Source organism: Drosophila willistoni, chromosome 3R, assembly GCF_018902025.1.
Source record: "Drosophila willistoni isolate 14030-0811.24 chromosome 3R, UCI_dwil_1.1, whole genome shotgun sequence".
Taxonomy (NCBI): Eukaryota; Metazoa; Arthropoda; class Insecta; order Diptera; family Drosophilidae; genus Drosophila; species Drosophila willistoni.
In genome coordinates, this window is record NC_061086.1 from 29263451 (window position 1) to 29288174 (window position 24724).

Here is a 24724-nt window from a genome sequence, read left to right on the forward strand (position 1 = left end):
GAAGTCAAAAGGCATAAATTACATGCAGGTAAATTAAAATGAAATTTATTGCATACTTTGTGGCGCACATCTATGCAGTTGAGCGAGAGAGAGAGAGATAGAGAAAGGTGGTCTATTGATTTAAGGCAAATAACTTAAAATTTAATATACATTCATGCATAATTTGCAGGTCTTTTCTTGTTTTTTTCCATATTTATTTATCAAGTTCATTGACATTTGAAAAATCTGCTCAGAGATTTGAAATTCATTTTAACGCCTATTCCAAGTGCAAGCGGCAGAGCTCTAAGCGTTTTTCTTTCAACTTTACCAATTAGACTAATGAAAGCAATTATGCATTTTGCACTAGCACACACACACACACACACGAACACATCGACATAACACAACATACTAAAATTTAACCAAGCGATGGCAAACATGTCAAGTGAAACAAAGTCCATTTGGTTTATTAATTTACCATACGACAAAATAATTAATTACTGTCACGCCTTTAAGTTGCTTTTTGCCATGTTGCCCAGCCCCCTTGACTTTGTCTTAGTCTTCTGCCCCACCCCTTACGTCTCTGATTTCCCCCCCAAAGACATGTGTGTGTGTGTTTAACTCGCTCCACTTTTCGCCAGTGTTGTGTGTTTATTTAAACTTGGCAAATGAATTTAAAACAATCAGCACACACACACACACACAGACAGAGAGACACGGGTGAATCTTCTTCTTACCTCCAGCCACTTCCCCCTGGCGCTGACAAGTGCCTGGCAGGCGGTAGGCATAGGCATAGGCACAGGCTTAGGGATCGTCCCCCACACTCTCTCCACCAATGATGTCAACATGACTGCAACGCCGTGACACATGGCACAACAAGCCCAAGAAGTCGCTGGTAATGCACCACGTACAAAAGCAAAGGATTGAGAGTGGAGAGGAGGAGAAGACCTCAACGATTCCGCCGCCATTAACAACGCCAAATGCGACGCCATTTGTGAAACAAGCAACACCAACAACATGCACTGCAAATTGCAGTCAGCGGCGGCGCAATGTGAAAATTGCATTTTCAACAAAGAGGCGACGGCGACGGCCTCTGGTGGCCATTATGAAGATTTTTTCCAGTTGCACTACATGTCTAAACAAAGCCAAATGAGTGTTTTGACTCTCGGCCCGAGCAAGATATAGCCATAGTCATAAGGTGAGCACAAAATGCGGAGTGGGGTGAGGAATTTTTGCACTAATCGCAATGTTGTTGCTTGTCGTCCTCAAGAATAGAAGAGAAAATAATTTGCCACAGTCGCCCAAGTCACTCAACTCACTCACAAAGAAGGGCGGCAGAGGGCGAGGTCATTAAGTTATAATCAGATGCACTAGCTTATGACATGTGCTCCACAATATTCTACATAATAAGAAGGAGGTCATTAAACTGACTAAAAAAACTCTTTGATTAACTTTTGTTAGGCAGAGCATTTGAATTTCGTTATGGCCCCAAACAAACTAAACAGCCCTCTGATTTCAGAGCTCTCCACCTACTTTGACCATTTTGCCAGGGTTTAACATTTCGCGCTTTGCTAGCCTCATTTCTTTTCCCTTGTTTTTTCGGTCTAAAAGGGGATGTAGTTTTTAACCAAGGCAACGCGCTAAAACTGTAGGCCCAAACACAGACGACGTTGACGACGACGGCAACGGCAGCCGGAAGAAAATTGCACACACACACCCCAAAAAGAAAAAAAAACACAAGAGGGAACCAAAGGGGAATGGCAAATGAAAATGGAAATGGGAACGGGAACAGACCTGAGGCATATGGACTCATGTGCTGGCTGGCTTTTCGAGTAGGCGGAGCACGCGAAATGAGACTTTTGCTGCTTTTGCTGTTGGCTGTCTGCAATGCGCGCCAAATGTAAACAAAATATTTGCGCGCCTGCCATAATTATGGCAACTCCAACAACAACAACAACAAGCAGTCAGTCGGCTAACAATCAGCCAAGCATTGCATTGCCCTCGTTGTTGTTGCCAGTCTGGCTTTTGTTTTTTGGTTGGCCAGCCAGTGCGCTTAACCCAGCCCCAAGACTCAATTCCATGCACTTCATTAGCACCCAACATTGAAGTCATCATCGTCGTCGTCGTCGTCGTCGTCGTCGTCGTCGCCATTGCCGACGCATATCCGTCATGGCTGCCTTCAGTTGAAATTCAACAATTGAAGACCCCCGTCAGTTGGATGGCTCAAATGCCTTGGGCAATAAATCAAATTGGCAAACATTGCATTATCTAAAATCGAAGTCTTTTGAATACGAAATTAAAGTGTGGCTGCTGCCGAAAAAAAAACGAAAACAATTTTCCTAATGCGTTCTAAAACTGTTAATGGCATTAAGCTTAGGCCAAAAGAAAAACAGAAAAAAAAATCAGTCAAGGATATGCAGGCAGGCAGGCAATCGTCGTCTGTATTGAAACTGAGCCTAGCCTCCGGCCTGGGCACTGTGAAAGACGAGACGAAGATCCGGAGACGTTGCCTCTGGGTAAACATGAGTGATGCGCTGATTTAAACGGCAATTCATCAATGTCAGCGCAAAGTCGCAGGGTTTGATGGTGGTGGTGCTGGGGGAAACAGGGTGGCAGCATTAGGGGGAGGAGTGGGAGGACTTTGGCTAGCTATTTTAAAAACTCTCTAACTCTCTGCCTGCTGCAGGAGCAGATAAAGAGACACACACACAAACAAACGCATTTCCCTTTAACTTTAATTTCCGATTTTGTTTGCTTGGACTTTGGTGGTCATTTGGTGGTCGCACACACACGAAATTCCATTAAGATTTTTATCATTTTACATACGCAGTGGCAGCATCCACCACCAGCAACTACTTACTTCTTGACCAGTTGTTGACCAGGCACATAAAGTCTTATAGCTTTGTTTTCCTTTTTTCTTTTGGCAACCCTTTTACCTTCGGACAGGACATCTATGTCTATTATCTCTCCCTTTGACTGGCCCTTTTTACCGGCGAACATCCTTCTGCTTAACATAAAGTGGCGCATAACAAATCTGTTTATTTGTCCAACATCCGGCTTTGGCTGGGACTTCCGTTATGGTTGGTTGAAAAAGTTTGAACTGCAGTTTTTGGTTTGAATAGTTTGTTTTTTTTTTTTTTTGCTATTCCGCTTTGGCAATTTGTTTTTAGTATCTCTTCTAGCCATTTATCTAAGCACTTTGAATGGCCCAAAATGGAAATCTAATTGGAAGCGATGACCGAAAGGGAAAAAAAGAAAACATATACAAGTGGAAATTGCCAGAGATTTTCCTTTTCATGTATGGGGTTAAATTGGTTACTTGGCCCAATGGGTGGAAATGACATCATTAAAGACCTCAACTTGGATATCAATAGAAATCAACGAACGTTTTTCCTGGCGCCTCAATTTGTACCTCCGCCCCTTTCCATCTCCCTCTCTCTCACTCTATTTGCTTAGTCTGATCAGAAGCCATTCATTGGAGAGCTCATTTCGATAATCTTATCAAAACTTGGCAAAAACAAAATAAAATCATATACAAAAGCAAATACAATAAGCAAGTTGAGGTCTCTTATCAAGCAAACGAGGTGTCTCCATGGGTGGGGCTAACAAAATTCTCTTTTTTTTTGTTTTTGGCCAGTTGCATGTAACTGGTCCGAGAATCCCGATAAGATCTCTGACGTGTGTGTGTGACTGGCAATGGCTGCCATTGGTTAGTTGGTTAGTTGGTTAGTTAGTTCGTTTAGTTTTAGTTACTCACCGTTAAGTGCTGAAACAGCCACGCTCTCAATATGTTTGTTGCTACTTTTGGGAAAATGCCACGTTTCTTTTGGTTCTTTTTGCCGCTCGCATCGTCATCCTCCTCTCCGGTGCCTTCGCCACTTCCTATGCTGGCATTGCTAGCATCACCTGTAATAGATCGAGATGGAGGGAGAGAGAGAGAGAGATTTTAGTCAAGTTTAACCCAAGTCAATATTGTCAGAGCACTTTCATAGTTACACTACTGCAAACCCACCCACCAATCCACCAACTCATCCACTTCTTTCTGCCCTTTCTCTTACACATTCTCTCCAAGACAACTTTTATGTTTGCTCATTTTATCCAGTTGCTTGTGTTGTTGTTGTTGTTGATGTTGTTCTGGTTTATGGCTGTTTGTCAAGTGAGCATAAAATTACTTTACTAGGCAACTGACTTGGCTCTAGGGCATAATGATAATCATATGGATGACATTGTTTGTGGCTGCCGTTTAAGACACTGCAGGTCAGTAGTAGTTGTAGTGGATTCTGTGTCTTGGTCTTGTTTATAAACGAAATTAATATTTGTCATACGCAGGCCTTCTAGTTGCTCCTCCTCTCACACACTTATCATTGTGTGGCTGCTTTTGGTAATGTTCATGCATAATTTTTGGTTAATTTAAATTTTCCAGGCTTTTATCTTTTGTTTGTCTACCATTTTTCCGCCCCCAACCTACCGACGAAGTCATTTCCGCTTGGCTCAAGCATCATCATCATCATCAACATCAGGTCTATGATTTTGTATATTTTTGTTTAATATTAAGTATGTTATTTGTGTGTTTACTTAAAGTTTTAGTTACACTTAAGTAACTCAAATGCCACGAAACAGGAAGCCCAAATGGCTGAGAGAGTACATGCAAACAATATATATCTAAGACAGGGGGGGACCCTGCCTCCTGCCCTTTATTTTCTATTATACATATGTATCTATGATAATATTGCATAATTTCACGCTCTGCCCCCTTGAACCTGGAACCTCCAACCCCCTGACTAACCCCCGTCAACCGCAATTTCATTTCTCTTTTTCTTTCATTTTGTTGTTTTTTGATCCCGTGTATGCCAAAACAAATATTTCTCAACAACAACAACAATAAAAACAACAACATTGTGCGTCGCCTATGAATTGTATGTTTAAACTTTTGTATGTTACCCATTTCAGTTCCTTCTTCTGAGTGCTTCATAAATTTTCCATGCTTTATCTTTTGCACAACACCTTTGGCATTTGCTTTCGCCTTTACCTGCCACTTGCCACTGCCACTTGCCCCCCCGCCACTTGCCACTTGGTTAAGCCAAGGCGACTACGTCTTGATGGTAGCCGGTGGCAAGTGGCTGCTTTTCATTAATTTTTCATTTAACTCATTCATTAATTTTCCACGTAAAAGAATTCACAGTAGCACATGCCCAAAAACAAAAAAAAAGCCTCACTCACACCCACACACACACACACACACACACACAGAGGGTAGTGAAATATTCAGGGTGCCAGACTTCACGCCATTTTGCGTAAACCGGAAGTTGGTTTTGATTAATTTGGTTGCCGATGGAGACGTTCGCCGAGTGGTCAAACCGACCAACCAACCAGACATGCTGTTGATTTTCTAGGCAAACCATAAAAAAAAAATCTAAAGGCCATATAGTTAGATAACTGAATGCTAAATACTCTAACCCAATTTGAATATTAAACAGATTTTCTATTCCTCTACCTGCCGGTTTCATTCACTCAATGAATTCGTTTTACTCCCAACCGGAAAGAGTCTAAAACAAAAGTGTAGTTAAAAGTTGTAAAATTAATTTACCAGAAACTCCCAAAAAATTAAAATAAAATAAAATAAAACAAAGAAAAAGGAAAAAAAGACACTTGTTGGAGCCCTTCTCTCTCTCTCTCTCTCTCTCTCTCTCACTCTCAATGGGCTTTGCATAATTTAGCAATTATGGAAATGCGTCAATGTGGAAATGTAGTTGCTCTTTCTCTCTGTCGTCTTTGACCAAATGGAAGACCATTATGGCCAGAGAACAGAGCGCCTTCTTCTGGCTTATCGGACAAGAAGTGAGCTGCACTTTAGCCGGGCCACATTGAGCAACTAGCTGCTGGCACTTAACAACTTCATTAAAAGTTGTTTATGATCCTCGAAATTGATTATTCCACTCATACGTAAAGCGTCCCCAGACTGTGAGAGAGAGAGAGAGAGAGAGACAGTGAGAGGGCGATCAGGAGGCCACGCGGAATGAAGTGGAGTGGCATGGAGCCCAGGCACTCAAATCGCGTCGGGCGCGCGCTTAAGAAAACATGAAATTGATTAATGCATTTGGCTGCAACAAGAGAAGGAGGAGAGAGACTGAGGAGCAATCGGATGAGGAGGTGCTGGCGGATGGAGGATGGATGGTGGATGGTGGAGACGGGGCCCATGGAGACGGCTGCTGCTGGTGATATGTAAATTCCTTCAAGTGGATTGCACTTTACGCCGACGACTCTTAACAATTTGAAGTCATTTCTTTCGTTTTCTTCATGTTTTTGTATGTGCTCCGATTTTACATTTCGTTTGGGAAGGGCAAGGGGGCAAGGGGGCAAGGGGGCAAGGGATCTATCTGGCCGAGTGGTAGGATCTGGCAAACCAAAACAGACAATTAATCTTTGGCAAGAGTGGCGGCTGCTTATTATTGTTATAATAACGATGTGCAAAAGCACTTGTGCCACTTGAGAAAGGGGCATGGTTGGTTGGTTGGTTGCTTGGACTGGGATGCAACAGAGATTAGGAGCACACACACACACACACAGAGAGAGATCTTCGTCTTCATCTCTGCAGCTTTTCCCCGAAAGTGCTTTTCGCTGTTGCCAATGCAGGCAAGACGATAATTTTTAATTGAATTGTTAAGCGCAGAGCAAAACTTAATTAATTTTCACTATAACTTTGTCGACTTTATGGAACCCATCGACCACTGCACCACCACCACCGCCACCAGCACCACAACCACCTATCCGCCCCTATAAGTTTGTGTTGTGTTGGGCAAATAAATTTGATGCCGTCGCAATTTTCGTTGCCATTTTTGTGGGTGGTTGGCTTTGCCTTTGCCTTTGGCTGCTGTAACAAGCATTTTTATTTATTATTGGCTTAAAGGACGCAGGACGAAGGACGTTGCAGACGATGGAAGGGCAGGCAGACGGATAGACAGTCAGACAGAAAGACAGACGTGAGCATATATATATTTATATATATGTTGTTATTATTGCAAGCAAAACCCCTAGAAAAAGAAAAAGGAAATTTCTGTGGTGCAGTGGAGGAGACGCTGGGTGGAAGCTATATGGTTGTTTGTTTGCTCTCCTTCTTGCCACATTTCTCTTCTTTTTTTTCTACAATTGCGCAAAATTCCAATTTGCAGTAAATTTTGCGATTTTTCCTTTATACGGACATACAAAACATTTTTAGTTTCCTGCTGGCTTTTCTTTCCGCACAGCCAGAGAAAGCAGTCCTCCCACCTCCCAACCCCCAACCACCAAAAAGAAAAAAGAAAAACCACCTACATATGTACCCCAATGCCCCGCCCCGTCCCGCCCTGCCCCACTATGAACCACCAAAGACGAAGGCGGAGTCGGAGACGGAGGCAAAAGGAATTGAATGAAGGAATTCAACCAGCTGCACATTATTTGCTCGGCCAAAATAAAAATGGGAAAAGAGACTGAAAATTCCTCCCTATATTCCTTAATGTATAGAAAATACTTGAAGCAACAATTTAAACAAATATTTCTAGCATGATTATGCATTATTTTCAATAACAAAATGCACTTTTCATTTGCTGAACTGAATTGCAAATGGAAAAACAAACAAAAAACGTAGGAAAAATGCTTTGCTCTCCCTTCCCCTAAAACCCTGTCTCTACGTTTCATTAAGGCAAAGATGCAGTCCAACAAAAACAACTACAAACTATTGCCCAACTACTTGTACACAAGTAAGGCTAGGTAGGGGAGGGGGGGGGAAGCCTGCTAGCAGTTTTCAATTAGTTTTTAAATAAACTTTTTCTCCACATTTTCACCGCCGCCCCAAAAAACAAAAAAAAAACGGCAAATGAAAACCAAACGCCCAACTTTCCATTTTTACATTAGGCATAAGAGTGTGTTAGTGTGGGTGTATTTCTCTCTGTGTGTGTGTATATGTGTGTATGTGTGAATTTTCATTTAAAACAGTTTTTGCGCCTTCGTCTTTTGGAGCATTTTCTTTTTTGTTTATATGAATATCCATGCCAATCGTCTGTCAATCATTTTGCCCCGAACGAAACATGGCGGAAGTCTGCTTAAGCTCAATGAACACACAAACTTATCGACTCTCGAGTGTGTGCGCCTATACCCTATACAAACACACACACACATTCACACACATGGACTTTTTGTGAAGGAAACTAATTGAGTTTTGCCTCAAAACTAAAAGAATGATAATAAACAGCATCAAACTATGAGAAAAGTGGAAGGAGTAGTCTATATATAAGTATATATATATGTAAAGTACGTGGCTTTTGTGCGACTTTTTCTCTTGAGGTCTTTAATTGAATTCAAAACATGTCAAAAGAAATCAGCAAACGCCCTGGGTGGCATCTTCAGTGGCTCAAGGGTTTGGACGTCTCTCCCTTCGAGTCATGCTCATTCAACGGTTTGTCACACGGCCAGAAGAGGGCCCAAAAGAGCTTCAGCTGCAGCTTGGCAAACACTTGAGTGCCCCACACCGCCCTCCCCTCCCCTCCCCCTCCCCTACATATACACCTAGAAGTGTTGTGGCCCTCAAGTGTAGGCAAAGAAGCTGCGCTTGAGCTCTGAGCCCCCAACTTGAGCACTTGAGTAAATCATGGACACGGCAACAACAAACACACATGGACTCTTGACAAAAGCTAAGAAAAGGGCGTCATCATCATCATCATCAGCATCTCTGTTATTGTTGTTGTTTGTACTTCAAGTGGGTGGCTGGCTGAAAAACAAACACTTGAAGCTTAGGTCCAAAAGTGAGACCTCCAAGGTGTTAAATGCTGCCAACATTCCGTTTATTAGCCACACAATTCTTACCAATTCCCCCCCCCCCACTCCCCTCTCTAGCTTGATTTATGAAAACCTTATTGAATCGTGATAAAGATCTAGCCATTAATTTTGCGTCTCATCTGACAATTACTGGCTAAAAGTTATTACCTTTATATACATACCTCCACGCTGTATGATCGGCAAATTAATAAAGCTTAAGCAATGGATGGCATATGACTTAATTAAATATTGAAAAATTGCACGGCGCTTAGATAATTGATAGATGGCAGGCCTTGCGGGTCTTTTTTTATCTCTCAAATACATTACAAAATGTTATTTCGTTTGTTTATAGTTGTTGCAATAACCCCCGACTTCCCCATCTCTCACTCAATGGTTAATGGTGTTCTATTAGCTGGGATTTAATGTTGGCTTTTGTTATTGTCACTTGAGATTGATTTGGTTATCCAATGATCTATCTTTCATTTGTTATTAATTATCAAAAGACGACAAATTCGATTAAAGTGATATTCATTCGAATACTTTTCATTACTTCTAGTGAATAATTGACTAAAATGAATTAAGATTTCTGAAAACCTTTAAACAATTTACCAATTACTTGCCTTTCGCTCATTTTGGCAATCTTTTTGGCCATCCCATCTGGCGTTCAATAATAATTGCAATTTCCTTAACAATTTTCATAGGCGAAAAACTGCAAATTATGAGAGACTTCAGAATGATGATGGATCACCAATCGAGCAACGCCACAACAAAACGGCAACAGGTCAATAAGAACAACAAGTCAGGCATATGGTTGCAGGTTGCAATACCAATTTTTTGTGGCCATATTTTTTACCTCTTTCAGAGAGAGAGAGATGGAAGGAGCAAAAAACACAAGCAACACAGTTTGAAGGTATTAACACAAAAGCGGCTTTACCTTTTGGCTTTGCCATGTTCGATAGCAAGCAATATATATATATCTATATATATATATTTATATATAAGATACGTTTTTTTTTATGGCGGATTTGTGTGATCCGCGGCAATATTTTGAGTCTGGACCGGCATCATTGTCGGCTGCTTGCATTGTTTGCTTTTACCGGCACACAAAAAAAAAACAAAAAATAATAATAATAATAATAAAAATAATAATGTTGCAAAAAGCTTGTTGCTTGTTGCTGTTGTTGTTGCTGGGGATGCTGCAGCAACATGTTCATGCCTCATTATTTTTATACGGATTTTTGCGGTTCGTTGAGATGGTGAGCTCCAACAGCCTAGCCTTGGAGTCGACTCGACATCAGTTCTCAGGCTGTGGCTGAGTTTTTTTTTCGCTTTTTTTGTGTTCGATTTTTTTGTTCAGTTTTGTTCGGTAACGAAAAAAATTGACTAAGGAAGCCAACAACGAGAGAAAAAAAAATATCGGCAACACAACTTAAAAGTTTATTAAAATTCCAAGCAACAAAAACAGACAACAACAACAAAAAACAACGAACTACAACAAAAAGTATATAAGCAAAGCCAACACATGTTTTCACGCCTACCCAAAAAAACAAAACCAAAAAAAAACAGTCGACTGAAACGCTGTCAGAGCAACCGCCTTATATGCAGATTAGCTCCATATGTAGCTCTTGTTATTTGCACCTCCCCCCTTACCCTCTCCGCTCTAACACTCCTGCCCCCCCTCTTTGTCTATCTTAAAGTCTCTCCACTTCTTTTCTACATATGCAAAATCAAATTATTCAAATTCAATTATTGTCAATTTTATTTATTATTAATGCGCATAATTGTCAAATTTGCCAAATTTATGAACGCCGTTAAAGAAATATACAGTATATACCGATATATACGAGAATATCTTACGGATATGCATATATATGTATGTGTATATAAAGTGGATTGACTGCTGACTGTTGTTGTCTTTTAACTTGACTGCAGTTTCCTTCCTATAACCCCCCGCTCCACCCCGCTAAGCAGTTCCTCACGAGTTTATGCAAATATCCATACAGAAATGTTGCGACGTCTGGACAAGATTTTTGTGTGCGCTTTGCGCTCAATCCGGCCACGAATTTATGAGACATGTTGAAATGCATCTCACCTTGATTATATGAATATCTGGATGGGCAAGGGGACGAGGGGATTTGGGATTTGTTGGGGACACAAGCCACCAAAGACGTCTCAGACCCATTGGCTGGGCTTTGGGCTGAACGGTGAAAAGATTAATGGCAATGCGTTTAATTTGTTTATTTTCTTGGCTCTCGGGTGTTATTTTTGTCTTTCTCCTTTCGGAGTGTCGGAGTTTATAATTCCTATGGCAGAGAGTCACTCACATTGACACGTCATTTGATTTGGGTGCAACCACATACAATCCTGAATTGTTGGTTATTTTTATAACTTTTAATCGGATTTCAATACAAGCCTCAATGGATAGTGTAAATTCTTAATAACCTGATGATTGTATTTTTATCATAAGTGAGTTTTTTGATAAAGGATTTTCTAACAAACTGTTCTGGAGACATATTGAATACTTTCAAAAACCCCAAACGAATCATTCAGTTTTGATAAATTCTCACCTATTGACTTTTGGCCCTTTTGAACGATGATTTTGTTTGAACAAAGTTATAAGTTTTCCAAAAACGAATTAAGTTAATTCTTGAGTTCTGAAACTCATTAAAAAATCTATAGAATTACAATTTTTACACCCATTAAACTCTCATATTAGCTCTTAATCTATTCAATGATTAAAAAATTCTATAAAATGTTGTACTAAATCAACTTTGAAGCGACTTTTGCTTTCTTTTTTTTCTTGCCAAGTCACGTGAGACTAAAAAGTTTGGCCAACTTTTCTAACGTTTATTAAAATCAATTAAATGAGTTAACCATCCATAATAAAATAGTTCGTTTTCGTGTTTTATAAGAATCACATTTAAAGACACTGACATAACTAAATGTCAGAATTGATTTAAAAAGTAAAGTTTTTATCTAAGCATGTTCCTTCCTCTCCTTCACTCCCTCTCTCTATCTCCTGAAAAGAAAACATACCTTTCATGTCTCGGTAAACTATATCTGATGCAATTTCCTGTTTTTTTCTTTATTCTCGACATGATATTAAGCAATTCATAAGCGTGTAATTTCGTTTAACTGAACAGCAACAACAACAGCAACAACAACTCAACAAAAGGGAATATCTGCAGTTGATTTTTGACATCAAAATTGCAGCGCAGACAACGCGCCAAAGTCAAGTCAAGCCCAAGGGGCACGAGACGGGAGGACTCTTTCCCAAAAAAAGAACATCCACCAGACATTGAAGCATTGGAGGATTGGCAAGGAGTATCCAATGGAGGGTGGGGACTGGGGAGGGGAGGTTGGTTGGTTGGTCTGTTAGTCATTTTGTTGGCCCTCTTCTTCTTGTTATTATTATTATTATTATTATTTTTGTTGCTTTTAATAACACACTGAAAATGCTTTTTTAACAGCATGAAAATTATAACGCATCAGTCACGAAACACACGAAGGCAATGGCCCTTCGTCCCTCCCCCCCGCCAAGCCATGTGTTGGCTGCATGTGAGAAAATCTTTCAACACAAAAGTGCAAAAACGTTTTCCTCTCCACTGCTCACTCTCTCTCCCTCTCTCTTTCTCTCACACACACACTATCTCTGACTCTGTCATTTACTTAGTTGCCTGCTCACTCTTTCACTCTCGACCATTTTTGCTGCACTTTGACTGTGTCGGCCATATTGGAGGGGAAAACTGAACAAAAGAGTGCGCAAAAAATGGAAAAAGCTAAAACACAACAGGGAAAAAAGTGTTTGTTTTTTTTTTGTTGCTGTTGCCTTTGCTGTGTAACAACAAAATGGTTTATTAAGAAAGGAAATGGGGCGTTTTGGCCAGAATTAGGAGGGTAGTAAATCTAAATACGACCCAAGAGATACCCTAACAAACTCTTGGAAGAAGAAGATGGCGGAAATATATCAGTAGATCTTTCCGGGGTTCCTTATCTCTCTCTCTCTCTTGTCACTAATGAAGATTTCTATATACCCCAAGGGCTACACTATGATTATAGGGTATTCACAACAAGAACAAGATGAGGTAAAAAACAAAAAACCAAACTAAAAACTAAAAAAAATGTATCTTGAAATTTTCTGTTTCTGTTTTATAATATGCAAATTACAGTTAATAACATGAGGCGGTCGCAGCATAGATTATCACAAACACACACACACACAGGAACACACACACACACACTTACACACATACATCAACAACATGAGATTCTTGAATAAAAATCAATGACCTGCCTAGGTTATGGAAGATTCTAACTTGGAGGCTGCTCAACAACTGTCTAATAATAATGAAATATTTCCAAAACCAAAGAGAGAAGGGGTCGCAAGGGGTGGGGGGCAGGGGAAACCAACCAAACTACAAAACAACAAATGTTGTAAGAACGTGGACCAAACTAATTTCAAATTTAAATCTTATGCTGTGACCTTTCATGCCTGCCAAGCATATCTCGAGATACTATATATAATGTGTGTGTGTGTGTTGTGTGTGTGTTTTTCTTAATTTTGAAAGCGTATTAAATTACACACAAAATACACATATATATATATACTTATATCTGTAGGAAGATGCATGCCTTCTTCGTCCCCGCCCCCACCATTGGCATTAGTCACAAAGTTGAAACAAGAATTTCAAGTATGTTTAAACCAAAAAACCAAAAAACCGAAAACAGAAACAGAAACATCTCGTTCTGGGTTATACTTGTGTGCTTCTTCTTCTTGGGATGGGTATGGCTTAAAGTATTTCACAGGAAATCTTCGGAAACGAAACCCCAGCGTAGCCCTTCTCCTCTCCACTCCACAAACGTTTCCACTCCCTAGTCCCAATGCCAATGCCAGGCACCATACTATACAATATGTTCTACACATTTCTTTCTGCTTATGCTTCTTCAAGCAATTCCAACTCCAACTCCATCTTCATGTTCATCGGTTTACTCCATGTGTGTAAGTGTGTGTGTGTGTGAGAAATCGAAATCCCAAAAACTAAATCCTATAATGCCCTGAAACGGGGCTGAAGCAGCGGAGACCCGCACACACTCACTCACGCACGGCTACATTTTGAAATGTGTGTTTCGTTGGTTCGGTTTGGTATTTCTTCTTTCTTTTTTTTCTGTTTCTCATTTTTCGTTTCTCGTTTTGGTTTCACATCTACTTTAACCCCAACCCCCCACCAGCACCAGCACCTATCTTGGGAGTCCCATGCCCATTGAGATCCCCTCAAGAGGGCCGAGCGTGCGCACAGTCTATAATAATGATAAGATGGCTCTTAATCAGAAAATTTATATACCCCAGCATTTAGTTGTTCTCGTTGTAGACTCAACCTCTACACTCTTCCCCCTCCCCTACCCACCCCTCTCTGAACTGAACTGAACTGATGATGGGTTATGCTCGTTTATAATTATAGGTCCTGTCAAACGCTAAATGAAAGCCCCATCAAAGTCGTCCGCGGCCTGCTGGCCAGTCACACAGAGCCATACAATTTTCAGTCTTGGTTGATTTTGGGGTTAGCCGTTTGGTTGGTTGGTTGGTCTTGGCCATTTTGCTGAAACTTAACTTAAGAGAACTATGTATATATGTATATATGTAAAGGGGAAAGCTTACCGCTGGCACTCGTTCCAAAATTGTCTGAAAGTAGAAAAAGAAATGATGGAAAATATTAGTTAGTTAGTTATAGTGGGAAAAAGCCCAAAAGCTTATCTCTTAATCGAGAATCTAATTAAATTAATCTAAACAACACATTCAACACGAAAATTTCTCAGACCTCCCCCCGTCCCTCCATTCCTCTCCAAGAACTGGGAACTCTAATAAATCTTGCTGTATTTTGAGAAAACCCCAAAAAAAAAAAAGGCTCAGCAAACAAAAACACAAAACTAAAAATCTCCAACAAAAAAAATTGAAAAAATTCGTGCAGACTTTGTTGACCGCAAATTGTTGTTGTTAGTGTTGTTGTTGTTGTTGCTATAAAAATATGATATATATTCACACACTCTCACACGCATAGAGAGAGACCCCACCACATCGAATGAGGTGGAAAGTGAAGGGCTGCAAGGGATGCGGCGGCAATCAATCAAAACTATGTGAAGCCTTTTTGGAATCAACGCCAAGTGTGAACCAAAAATATTTGGAGCAAATCAAATGCAATGGAGCCAAAACAAAAAACCCAACCAAAAACCACACACACACACAAACACATAAAAGAGATGAATCCAGTTGGATACGACTTTAAAACCCTTGGTTATATATTATAGCCATAGAGCTTGTGTTTTGGTAAAAATATACTCAGTAACTAGATAAATGCAGAGCATATAGAGTCCATCAAAAGGAGGAGGAATAAACCAAATCAAAAAGGGTTTAAAGATTTGTTATATACAATTATTCTAAAAGATTCAAGATAGTTTAAGAGCTATCCGAAAAATTGACTTCTTTCAAGATTTAACTAATGACTAGAAGGAAAAGTTTTTGAAAAGTATTCAGAGTTTATATCTCAAAATTCAAATTCAGATAAATGCTTCTTTTATTTAAGGACAAATATATGTTTTATTTAGTAAGGACTGACTAGAAAGTCATATGATTTTAGTTGTCTCTGAGGAGACTAAACTAAAGTCAAAAGTAGAAGATCGAAGTATTTCTCCTTCCATTTCCTTTCTCTGAGTTTAGTTTTAGTTGTCTTAGGGTATCTATTAGTCTTTGCCTTTTCCCAAATATTATGGTTATTAATTTTTTTTTGTTTGGTTAGTCAAATTTTTTGTTTGGGCGACCTGCAAAACGTATTATATTTTTGGGCATTTTCGCACGCAAATCATTTTCAGTTTCTGCCATTTTTTTGTGTGTGTGTTTTTTGTTGTTTCTTTTTTTTATGGAGATTTTTATTATGTGGCTTAAAGCATTATGCAAATGTATTTAATATGTTTTAAGGCGATTTCGAAAGGTAGACTAGCCAAGATCATCATCAACTTGGTCATCAGTTTGAAATATTCGTAAACATTTCTTTACATTTTAGCTTCTGATGACTTGAAGAAGAAGCTTGTTGATCTTCTTATGCCATTTGAGGCAGTAACCTCCCCTCATCCTCTCTCTGGTCATTGAGATGGCCCAGTCATTTAGTCACTTTGTAATAACATGGCTAAGAGTATTTTGTGAACTTGGTTGGCATCTTTTTTCGCCTTGGCAATGGACGCTTTCTTGTCATTTAAGTCATCGAACACGCATTGGTACATTGTACATGGTGTCGGTGTCGGACTGGTTGTTGTTGTCGAGTCGATGTCAGTGTCCTGCAGCAGCAGCAGCAGCAGTGACTGTGGCAGCCATTGCAATCCATTCCAACCAATCCATTGCACTCCTCCCCCCTCCCCCTCACAAAAGTTGCTTGCCCTACCACCGACCGAAGCGAACAGTTCATAAATAATCGTCTTAAGTTGATGGCAATGTGGCGACTGCCAGCGATTGCTCTCCTCTGGGTGGCTCTTTTTCAGTCCAGTCCACTTCACTCCAGTCCCGTTCAGTCCCTTCTCATCCCATCCCATCCCATCCCGTCCAGTCGAGTCTAAAGCTAAAGCCTTCTTTCTCAGTTCTCAGCATTGCGACAGATTAAGGCCTGGTGCGGCTTCCCAAGCTCTGCGGTACTTAACAGCGATTGCATTTTTTTTTTGTTTTTCGTTTTTGTTTTGAAAAACCAAAAAAACAAAAAAAGTATCTTTTGGATTCTCTGCGTGTGTGTTTGTGTGTGTTTCGTTCTTTGTGCACTGCAGTGGCAAACGCATAAAAGAAAGCAAAACATTTGGAGAGTTGCTCAAATATTCCAAAAACGTTTCAATGAATGTCGCCGAGGCAGTGCTTCAATTTTTTCACCCTCTTCCCCGTCCTCTCATATATTGTCCGCCAAATAACAACAACAACAACTTTTGTCGTGTCTGATCCCATTTTAATATTCTAGATACTTAAATAAAATACGTGTCTGGCTTGGCCAACAAACGTTTATTGTTTGTTAATTGATTTCGCCTGGGAAGTTGTTGGTTAAAATGCAAAGTGCAACTCCCATGATGGAGAGGAGCATTGGGCGGGGGGAAGAGGTAAAACGAAAAACGAAAAACTTTGCACAAACAAAATCAAGAATTTGGTATGCAAAATTTGTAAGCCCAAAGAGACATCTTCTGGGTCTCTGACATGGAGACGGCGACGACGACGACGGCAAGGTGGTGGCTACAGAAGAGCAGGAGGAACAGGTGAAGGGGAGCACAATTAATTTGCAGACGGCAAAGCAGCCTTGAGGCTGCCAAATGGTTGACAATTGTCAAGGACTGCGCCAAGTTGGCGGCTTAAAGTCGTCATCGTCAGCAGCAGCAGCAGCAGCTGCGTCTGCGTGTACACCACTTACACTATCTCTCTGTCTCTCTCTCTCTCTCTCTCTCTCTCTATCTCTCTATCTGTCTTACACACTCTGTGGACAGCTGACAGCTAAGAGACTATGAGACTATGAGTCTTGGACTTGGGTCATTTAACGGTAATTACCAAAGTAAGCTTTCCGCGAAAAACGCTTGCTTTGCCTATTTTTTTGTTCATTTTCTATTTTTTAGCCAGTCTCCGAATTGGAGTTGGAGTTGGAGCTGGAGCTAAAGCTGGTGCTCAAGTGCCGACAAAGCCTTAGCCAAGGCAAGGCAAAACCAAGTGAAGCATAAAAATGAAGCACCCCAAAAAAAAAAACACACACAAAAAAAGCCGAAGAAAAACTTGCAATGTAATGAAAAGAAACCACACGATTTTCCATTTTGCCCCAAACAACAAACACCCAAACACACACACACACACACATAGCGAGAGAAGAGAGAGGGAGAGAGATAGAGAGAGACTCTCAAGCGCGACTCCAAGTCTATTTATGTGACTATTGAAGTGGGCCTTGGGTCCCTACAAAACATTCAACATTCAGACAAAACTTAAACTCTGAATACTTTGGGCCCAGGTGAAGAGGTTTCTTTTGGCCTACCCACCCCAACCCCCCTTCTTGTCGTCTAAACTGTTGTTGTTGTTGTTGTTTTTGTCGGCTTTAGCTTTGATTTTTGCTTGATTTCTTTCAAAATCAACGACGACGACCAGGAGACGAGACGAGGAGAAGGAGCCGCGAAATAGAGATGCAGAGCAGCCAAAGAACCCAAAACCAAAACCCAAAGATGATGCTCGAATTGTTGTTGTTGTTGTTGTTGCATGTGCAGCAACTGTGACGCCATTTTCAGAGGAGCTAAAGCCCCCAATGTATGCAAAAGAGACTGAAGCGACCCGTAGATGTCCAAAGGCAAACCGCCAAAAGGATAATCAGCAACAATTTAGTATTATTACACCACGTTCGAAGCCATCGAAAGAAGCCCCCCAAAAGAAGGGGGGGGCACAAGAGATGAGATGAGTTGAGTTGAGGTGCCATAGAGGTGCCAAGGGGGACGGGGGGGGGCACACACAAAGTTGTCTGTCAGTTTGCTTGGTTTTGCCTTTTTCTTTCTTATTCTTATTTTTTAAGCCATGGCCAAGACCAGACCTGGCTGAGCTCTCTCAAGTATGCATTTCAAAGAAAATCATTATTATCGATGCGGCAAAAGGCTGTGGCAAAGACTATGGCCCAAGCAGAGGCTCAGAGACTCAGAGACTCTGGCTTTGACTCTGACTCGGGAGTTTTTTTTTTCAGTTTTTGCCTTTTGGTATTTTCACGTAGCCGTAGATTGAGTTTCAATGGAAAAATGATTTGCAAATTGACTTTAACGAATTGCTCGAGTGAGCAGCAGCAGCAGCAGCAGCAACCTGCTCAGTTGGCTTAGCCTTTTGGCCATGTTATGGAATTTTGATTACAGGCAGAAAGAATCGCGCTTGGATGGCAGGCCAAGCTATATACTCTTTATTAAAATACACAGCAAAATAGTTACAGAGAGAGGAGAAGGGAGTGGAGTTTGGCTTATTATTGGCACGCATTTGGATTTAGACCAGATTGAACAATGGAATTAACCATCATACCAAATGCCAAGTCGAAAAAGGAGGCCTGAGGATGGGCCTCTCGGTCGTCTGTGACGTCCGATGTCTATGTCGGAGTTTGATACTATTTCTGATCCATCCCCATACCCATCCATGATGGTTGTGGGATGTGGCCACAGTTTTGCTGGTAACGGCCATCGTTTCGCCATGAACACCATTATCAGCATCATAACATTTGCCAACCAGTTGGGCTTAAAATGGCCTGGACTGGCGGCTGGAACTCGATTCGACTGGGAACTGGCTTTTGTTTGGCCGTTGGGCTCCAGCTAGTTCGTATATCATTATAGAAATTACCTACTCTCCTCCATTTGGTTGGGCATGGCAAGGCAGGCCAGTCGAGTCGAGTCAGAGAGGCAGCCATTGTTAGTATTTTGCCATTAACGTTAACTCTTTGGCACAATCTGGCCGTCAAGATCTTATATGGGATTTTTACCCTCCCCCCCAAAAAAACTAAAAACCAAAATAAAAGCTTCTAGCTGTAAAATTATGAACTCTCGCCATGTCAATCTTAACTAAACTAACAAGTATTGATATAATTGTTGTTTTTTTTCACTTACCAGGACTACCAAGGAAGACTGAGGAATACAATCGCCTGGAGGCGTCTGCATTTCGAGCATCGGCAGGTGAGGACCATTCTCTTCGACACCATCGTCCTGAAATTAAGATAGAAAAGCCGCTCATTAGACAAAAATCAAATGAAATGAAAAGGAAAATTATTAAACTAATGTGTGTGTGTGTGTTTGTGTTTATAAGCAAATGCCAGTAAAAGCATATTTAATGTAGATACCATACGACAAGATGTGCTAAGATCTTAAGCTACTTTTGCTAGCCCCTTTTGAGCCCACCGACTGACACACTTGTCAAGCCTAAAGCCTTCTCATCGATGCATTGACAGCTGCCATTGAATGTGTTAAGCCAACGGTCCCAGTAAGTAGTCTTTACATATATACATACATAGATAATATATATATATATATGATAAATAACCGTGAGGCTTTCATCAAAATATCATTTTGACAGGTGAGCCTACCAATTGCAGTTGCAATGCCTTGACTTTACTTCTCATTCAGACTTTTCTGTTGCTAATCAAAAATACATATTTATTAGATACTTTGTTCTGCCTGTTTTACACACTTTAAAGACTCAATTACCCAGTTGTAAGGCAAAACAAAATGCTGCACCCCTCTTAACCTTCTAATGGACACTTTAAGAACATAAAACTTTAAATGAAATACGTAGTGCTAAAAGAAAGAAAGAAAACAACAAACACCACACCAAAAGTAGAATGAAAATGGCGCTAATAATAATTTGGTTTATTGGCTTTAAAGCACAATGAAGACACTGGGCGGTAAAAATTGAGGGGCGTGCCAAGAGACCAAAGTGAGCGAGACAAAGAGCCACCCTTGTGTGTGTTTTTTTTTTGCTTTTCTTTCCATATACAATTTTTTTTTTTTTTGTATTTTTTGTTCCTGTCTTCATTTTTTCTTTAGCAGCAGCAGCAGCAGCAATTTCTATTATTTTTTTAAGCACTTTCTTGAGCTCAACGAGGGAGACGACGACGACGCACCTTTATTTAAATTTGCCTTGGCCAGTTGCAACAACAACAACAACAACAGCAGCAACTTTTGAGCTGCTTCGTTTTCCTTAATGGGCAATTTTCTTGGTAGTAATGGGCACGTTTTATGGACGCTTTTGTGGGGTGTTTATCGTGTACACACAAGACGGGTGGCCAGGCCAGGTCAAAGGGGGGAGCATTGGGGGTTGAGAATGGACTATGCAATCTAAATCGAGGGTTGACACCATACTTTCAATAGTTTTATAAACAATCTATCAAAATTCACTTGAATTTGTCCTTAAATACATCTATTATTCAGAACAACTACTCTAACTTTGAAGTTTTCCCCATAATATCATCTTTTTACTGCTTCATCAGATCTTTTTAATCTTTCTATATTATAATTTTGTTAGGGGGAATCGGACAGTAGGGAGCAACTCTGGCATTTTAGAGTGCAAATCGTTCTAGGATATCAAAATTTGACTTAGGAAACTGTTTTTTGAAGAAACTTCCCTCATTTCCCTCAGATCCGCCACTGATTTTATATTTATAACTCATAATTTTTTGTTTCAAAATCTCAAGATATAAATATTCAAGCTCTAACTCTGATTTTTCCATATTTTCTGATACTATATCAATTCTCATCGCTTAATTTTGCTTTGTGATCGAAAATATTATTAAGTTTCTAATAATTTAAGAGCAAAAAAACCATTTAAAACCATTTCATCATATTAATTATGATTATCAAGTGGATATACTCTCCTTTAAAGTGTATTATTAAAAGACAGAAAAGAAAATATTATTATACCTGTTCCTGTTCATGCTAAAAATCGAAAGAGACAATAATATAATTAACTAACAAATCAGCTCAATATAAAACGAATTCATGGGCAAGAAGCACGTGGTAAAGTGCGGGGCAAAAGGGGGAAAGACAACGGGCAACTAAACCAAATTGTTCGCACATAAATCTTTGCACTAAAAATTTTATTGTCGTTTTTATTGTAAAGAAATAGAATAACAACAATAACAGCAACAGCAACAGCAACAACAACTGAAAAGGCAGCAGCCAAACAGTCTGCGCTGCCAAAGAGAGTGAAGCAGCAGCGCCACAAGAACACTCACTCAGTCTCCCACTCTCTCACACACACACACGCACGCACATAATACTCATTCACTCATTTTCTCATTTATGTTGTGTATTTCCCCTCCACAATACATTTTGGGCTTATCGTATCGTAAGTCTTCGCTTGCTTAATATCGTAAGAAGGCAGCGCCATTGCTGGCCAAGCATGAGCTTCTCTCTGCGTGTGTGTGTCGATGAGTGCGAGCGAGATGAAGCTACTCTAGTGAGTGAGGGCAAAGAGAAATGTACCAACACAACTGCAAATCAAGCGAATTGAAGGCGAATTCAAAGCGAATTCATTTGCCGCCTGCGAGTCAATAATAATAATAATAATAATATGTAATAAGCAGCTATTTTTCTTTCTCTCTAGTTAATGATTTTTGTTAGTCGATTTAACCAAGTTATGCAATGTTAAATCAATAAAATTGCCTAAGACAACTTTAATAAGAACAAAAGTATTCCAATTTTCCCGTGTTTTTCCCGCATGTTTTAAAGCATAAAGAGAAAAATTGTGCTTTGTCTTGTTGTTTTTGAGTTTTCTTTTGTCTTTTGTATTCATTTATCTATAAATAGGTGAAACTATTTTTGTATCGACCCCATTCGCTGTCATTTAGCTGGCACTCTTGCTAAGTGTATAGTCCCCCCGCTTCCCGCCCCCGCCGACAACTCCTTCTCACCCTCTCTCAGATCAGAACACATAACCATAATGATATAGCCAGACTGAAGTGGCTGAGAGTGTTTGATAAAAATGGCGCTAGGGCCATTGATTAGGAGGCAAAAATGCATTTCTGTTATCATCAAGTTCAAATGCAGTTGCAGTCAGTAAACGAAAAGCCAAACACAAGAAGAACTGACATACATATGTACAGCCCCCCGTGAATTTTCCACATTTTCCATAGACCGCTAGTCCCTCCACCCCCCACCTCCACCTCTTGTTCATAGTCAGAATATGAGTGTCTATTTTACAGTTATGTTTGAGTGTGTGTCTATTTCTCTATCACCCTCTCTTTCTTTCTGTCTGTCTCCGAGTGTGTGTGTGTATGTGTGTGTGTGTGTGTTTAGATAAAATTGTGTTTCGAAAGTGACAGTTGAAATGATTTATCACTTGCCAGTGACTGCAAGGCGCAAACGCCAGCCCCTCCCACTCTCTCCCATCCTCCTTATCCCCCTCAGATGTTGGATGGGTCCCTTCTACATATATCCACCGATTCTGTACCGCTGCTGTCGTCAAAGTTTTTAGCACAAGCTCTCGCCAACCCACCCCCTCCCCCTCCCCCCCATCCAACTGCTGTTTCTGTTGCTGCATGTTTGGCATTTTTGTGTAGAAAAATTGAAAATTGCTTTTTTCGTCAGCAGACAGAAGAAGACCACCATCCGCTGGCCATCTCTCCCAACGCCCCTCCCCTCCCCCCCGCCATTCTATTCCTAATATTCCCAGTTCCTCTAGCTCTAGTTTTTATCACGGGCAACTTCATCTTTCCAATTTTCTACTATTTGGCTTTGTTTCCCCTACGTTAGGGGCTTCTCTCAGTCATTGTTGCCGTCGTCGTTGTTGCTGAGTTTTTCATATGAAAATTTAATTCCGAAACGCCCAAAAACCCCAACCCACACACACACACAAGCAACTCCAACCTTCATCATTCCCGTGCGAGCTAATTTAAAAATTTTTGTAATTTTTTCGCTTTGCTCTTTTGGAATTTTTGCAATGCGCGACAAAATGATTTATGTCGCTGCCTGAACAAAATTAAAAATATTACAAAACAACACCAACAATGCTCACACATTTAAATAACATAAAAAAAACAACAAACAAAAAAATAAAGAAACATCAACAACAACAACAACGAAAAAAGAGGAAAAAACAACAACAACTCTTTAAGCTTTAAAATGAAAATGTTACTGTGGAAATTTTCATTTTGGCTTTTCTCTCGGTTTTATGCCCAACAATTTTGTGCGACACTCAAAAAAAGCAACAACAAAACTCAGGATATATGTGTTTATAGAAGCGTTTGAGTAGATGACTCTGAGATACCCTGTAGTAACTAAATTTAGGTCTAACCAAGTTTTAGAGGTTGCAAAAATCTGCAGAAAACCCTTTGGAAATCTTTCCAATTGCTCAAAAGCTGTTTCCTTCTGTCATCTTTAAAGTTTTCCTTTATTTGTATTAACTAACCAGGATAGCAATACTCTATCCTATCTCATATATACAGGGTATTAACGACAAAAAAGAAAAGAATATGCAAAAATAAAATGAAATAAACCGCAACAATTTTTCAACATTTTGCACGTGTAAATTTTCCAATTGGTTGAGCGCGTAAAATGTGTGAGAGAAACCAAATGGTCGGGTAAGGGGGGAGGGGGAGGAAGAGGTGGGTTGAAGCAGGAGGCAGGCCAGAGACAGATGAATTAAATTCTGAGGGTGGTTTTTCTGTGCCAACACAATAAACTTAGTCAATGGGCGTGTCTCTTTCTTTTTCTCTTTCTATGATTATTATATCTTTCAGATACATTAAAGTTAGTTGTTGTTATTCGTTTCATACGATCTTTGAGGCAGGTGCCACCGGAATTAATGATCACATTGTGGCAATGGCAATGGCAACTATGAATGAATAGGCGACAACACGAGGAACACAAAGGAAATTTGCATGAAAGTATCTTTTGGGGTTGTTGGTCGTGTGGCACTGCCCATATGTGACTCTGACTGGCCAAAAACGCTGCGACAGTCTGGCTCTGGCTCTGGCCATTTGCATTGCCGTCGGCGGCTTTTGTATATATGGGAACGGGTATAGCAAGGTGCGTTGTGCCCAAACCAAAAACAAATGCGACGACTGAAACAGACAAAACGAACGAAAAAAACAAAACCAGAAAACCAAGAAGAAAAAAAAGAGAAAAAGAGACCGTTTAACTTTTAACTATGACATCAGTTCTATACCCTTAGAAATTCAAAAGGAAACTATGCTACGAAGTCATTCAATTTAAATGAAGAAAAGAATTAGCTCTAAAAAGTATTTATTTCGTTAACAATTACTTGGATAGAGTAATTCTATAACTTTAAGTGTCCCAAACTTAGATTAGCTGCGAATAAAAGATCTCTGCGAAAGTCTTTGGAGTATCTTCTCCTCATGTTGAGATTATTCCATCCTTAAATAGTTGTAATACCCTTCGTTGTGAGAGTATTACAATACAGACACATGGAGAGAAACACCCAAAA

The 24724-nt window shown here is 40.1% G+C and overlaps 1 protein-coding gene across 3 annotated transcripts in view; it reads right to left on the reverse strand.

Moving 5' to 3' along the window:
• LOC6649532 (homeobox protein homothorax) overlaps positions 1-24724 on the reverse strand; it is a 112226-nt gene that overhangs the window by 5349 nt on the left and 82153 nt on the right. For all 3 annotated transcript variants that reach the window (XM_015177063.3, XM_023179728.2, XM_023179727.2), the window contains exons 9-11: positions 19393-19488; positions 14426-14449; positions 3737-3885 (exon numbers count right to left, since the gene is read on the reverse strand). In XM_015177063.3, the coding sequence (XP_015032549.2) occupies positions 3737-3885; positions 14426-14449; positions 19393-19488 (269 nt within the window). The remainder of the gene's footprint in view (positions 1-3736; positions 3886-14425; positions 14450-19392; positions 19489-24724) is intronic.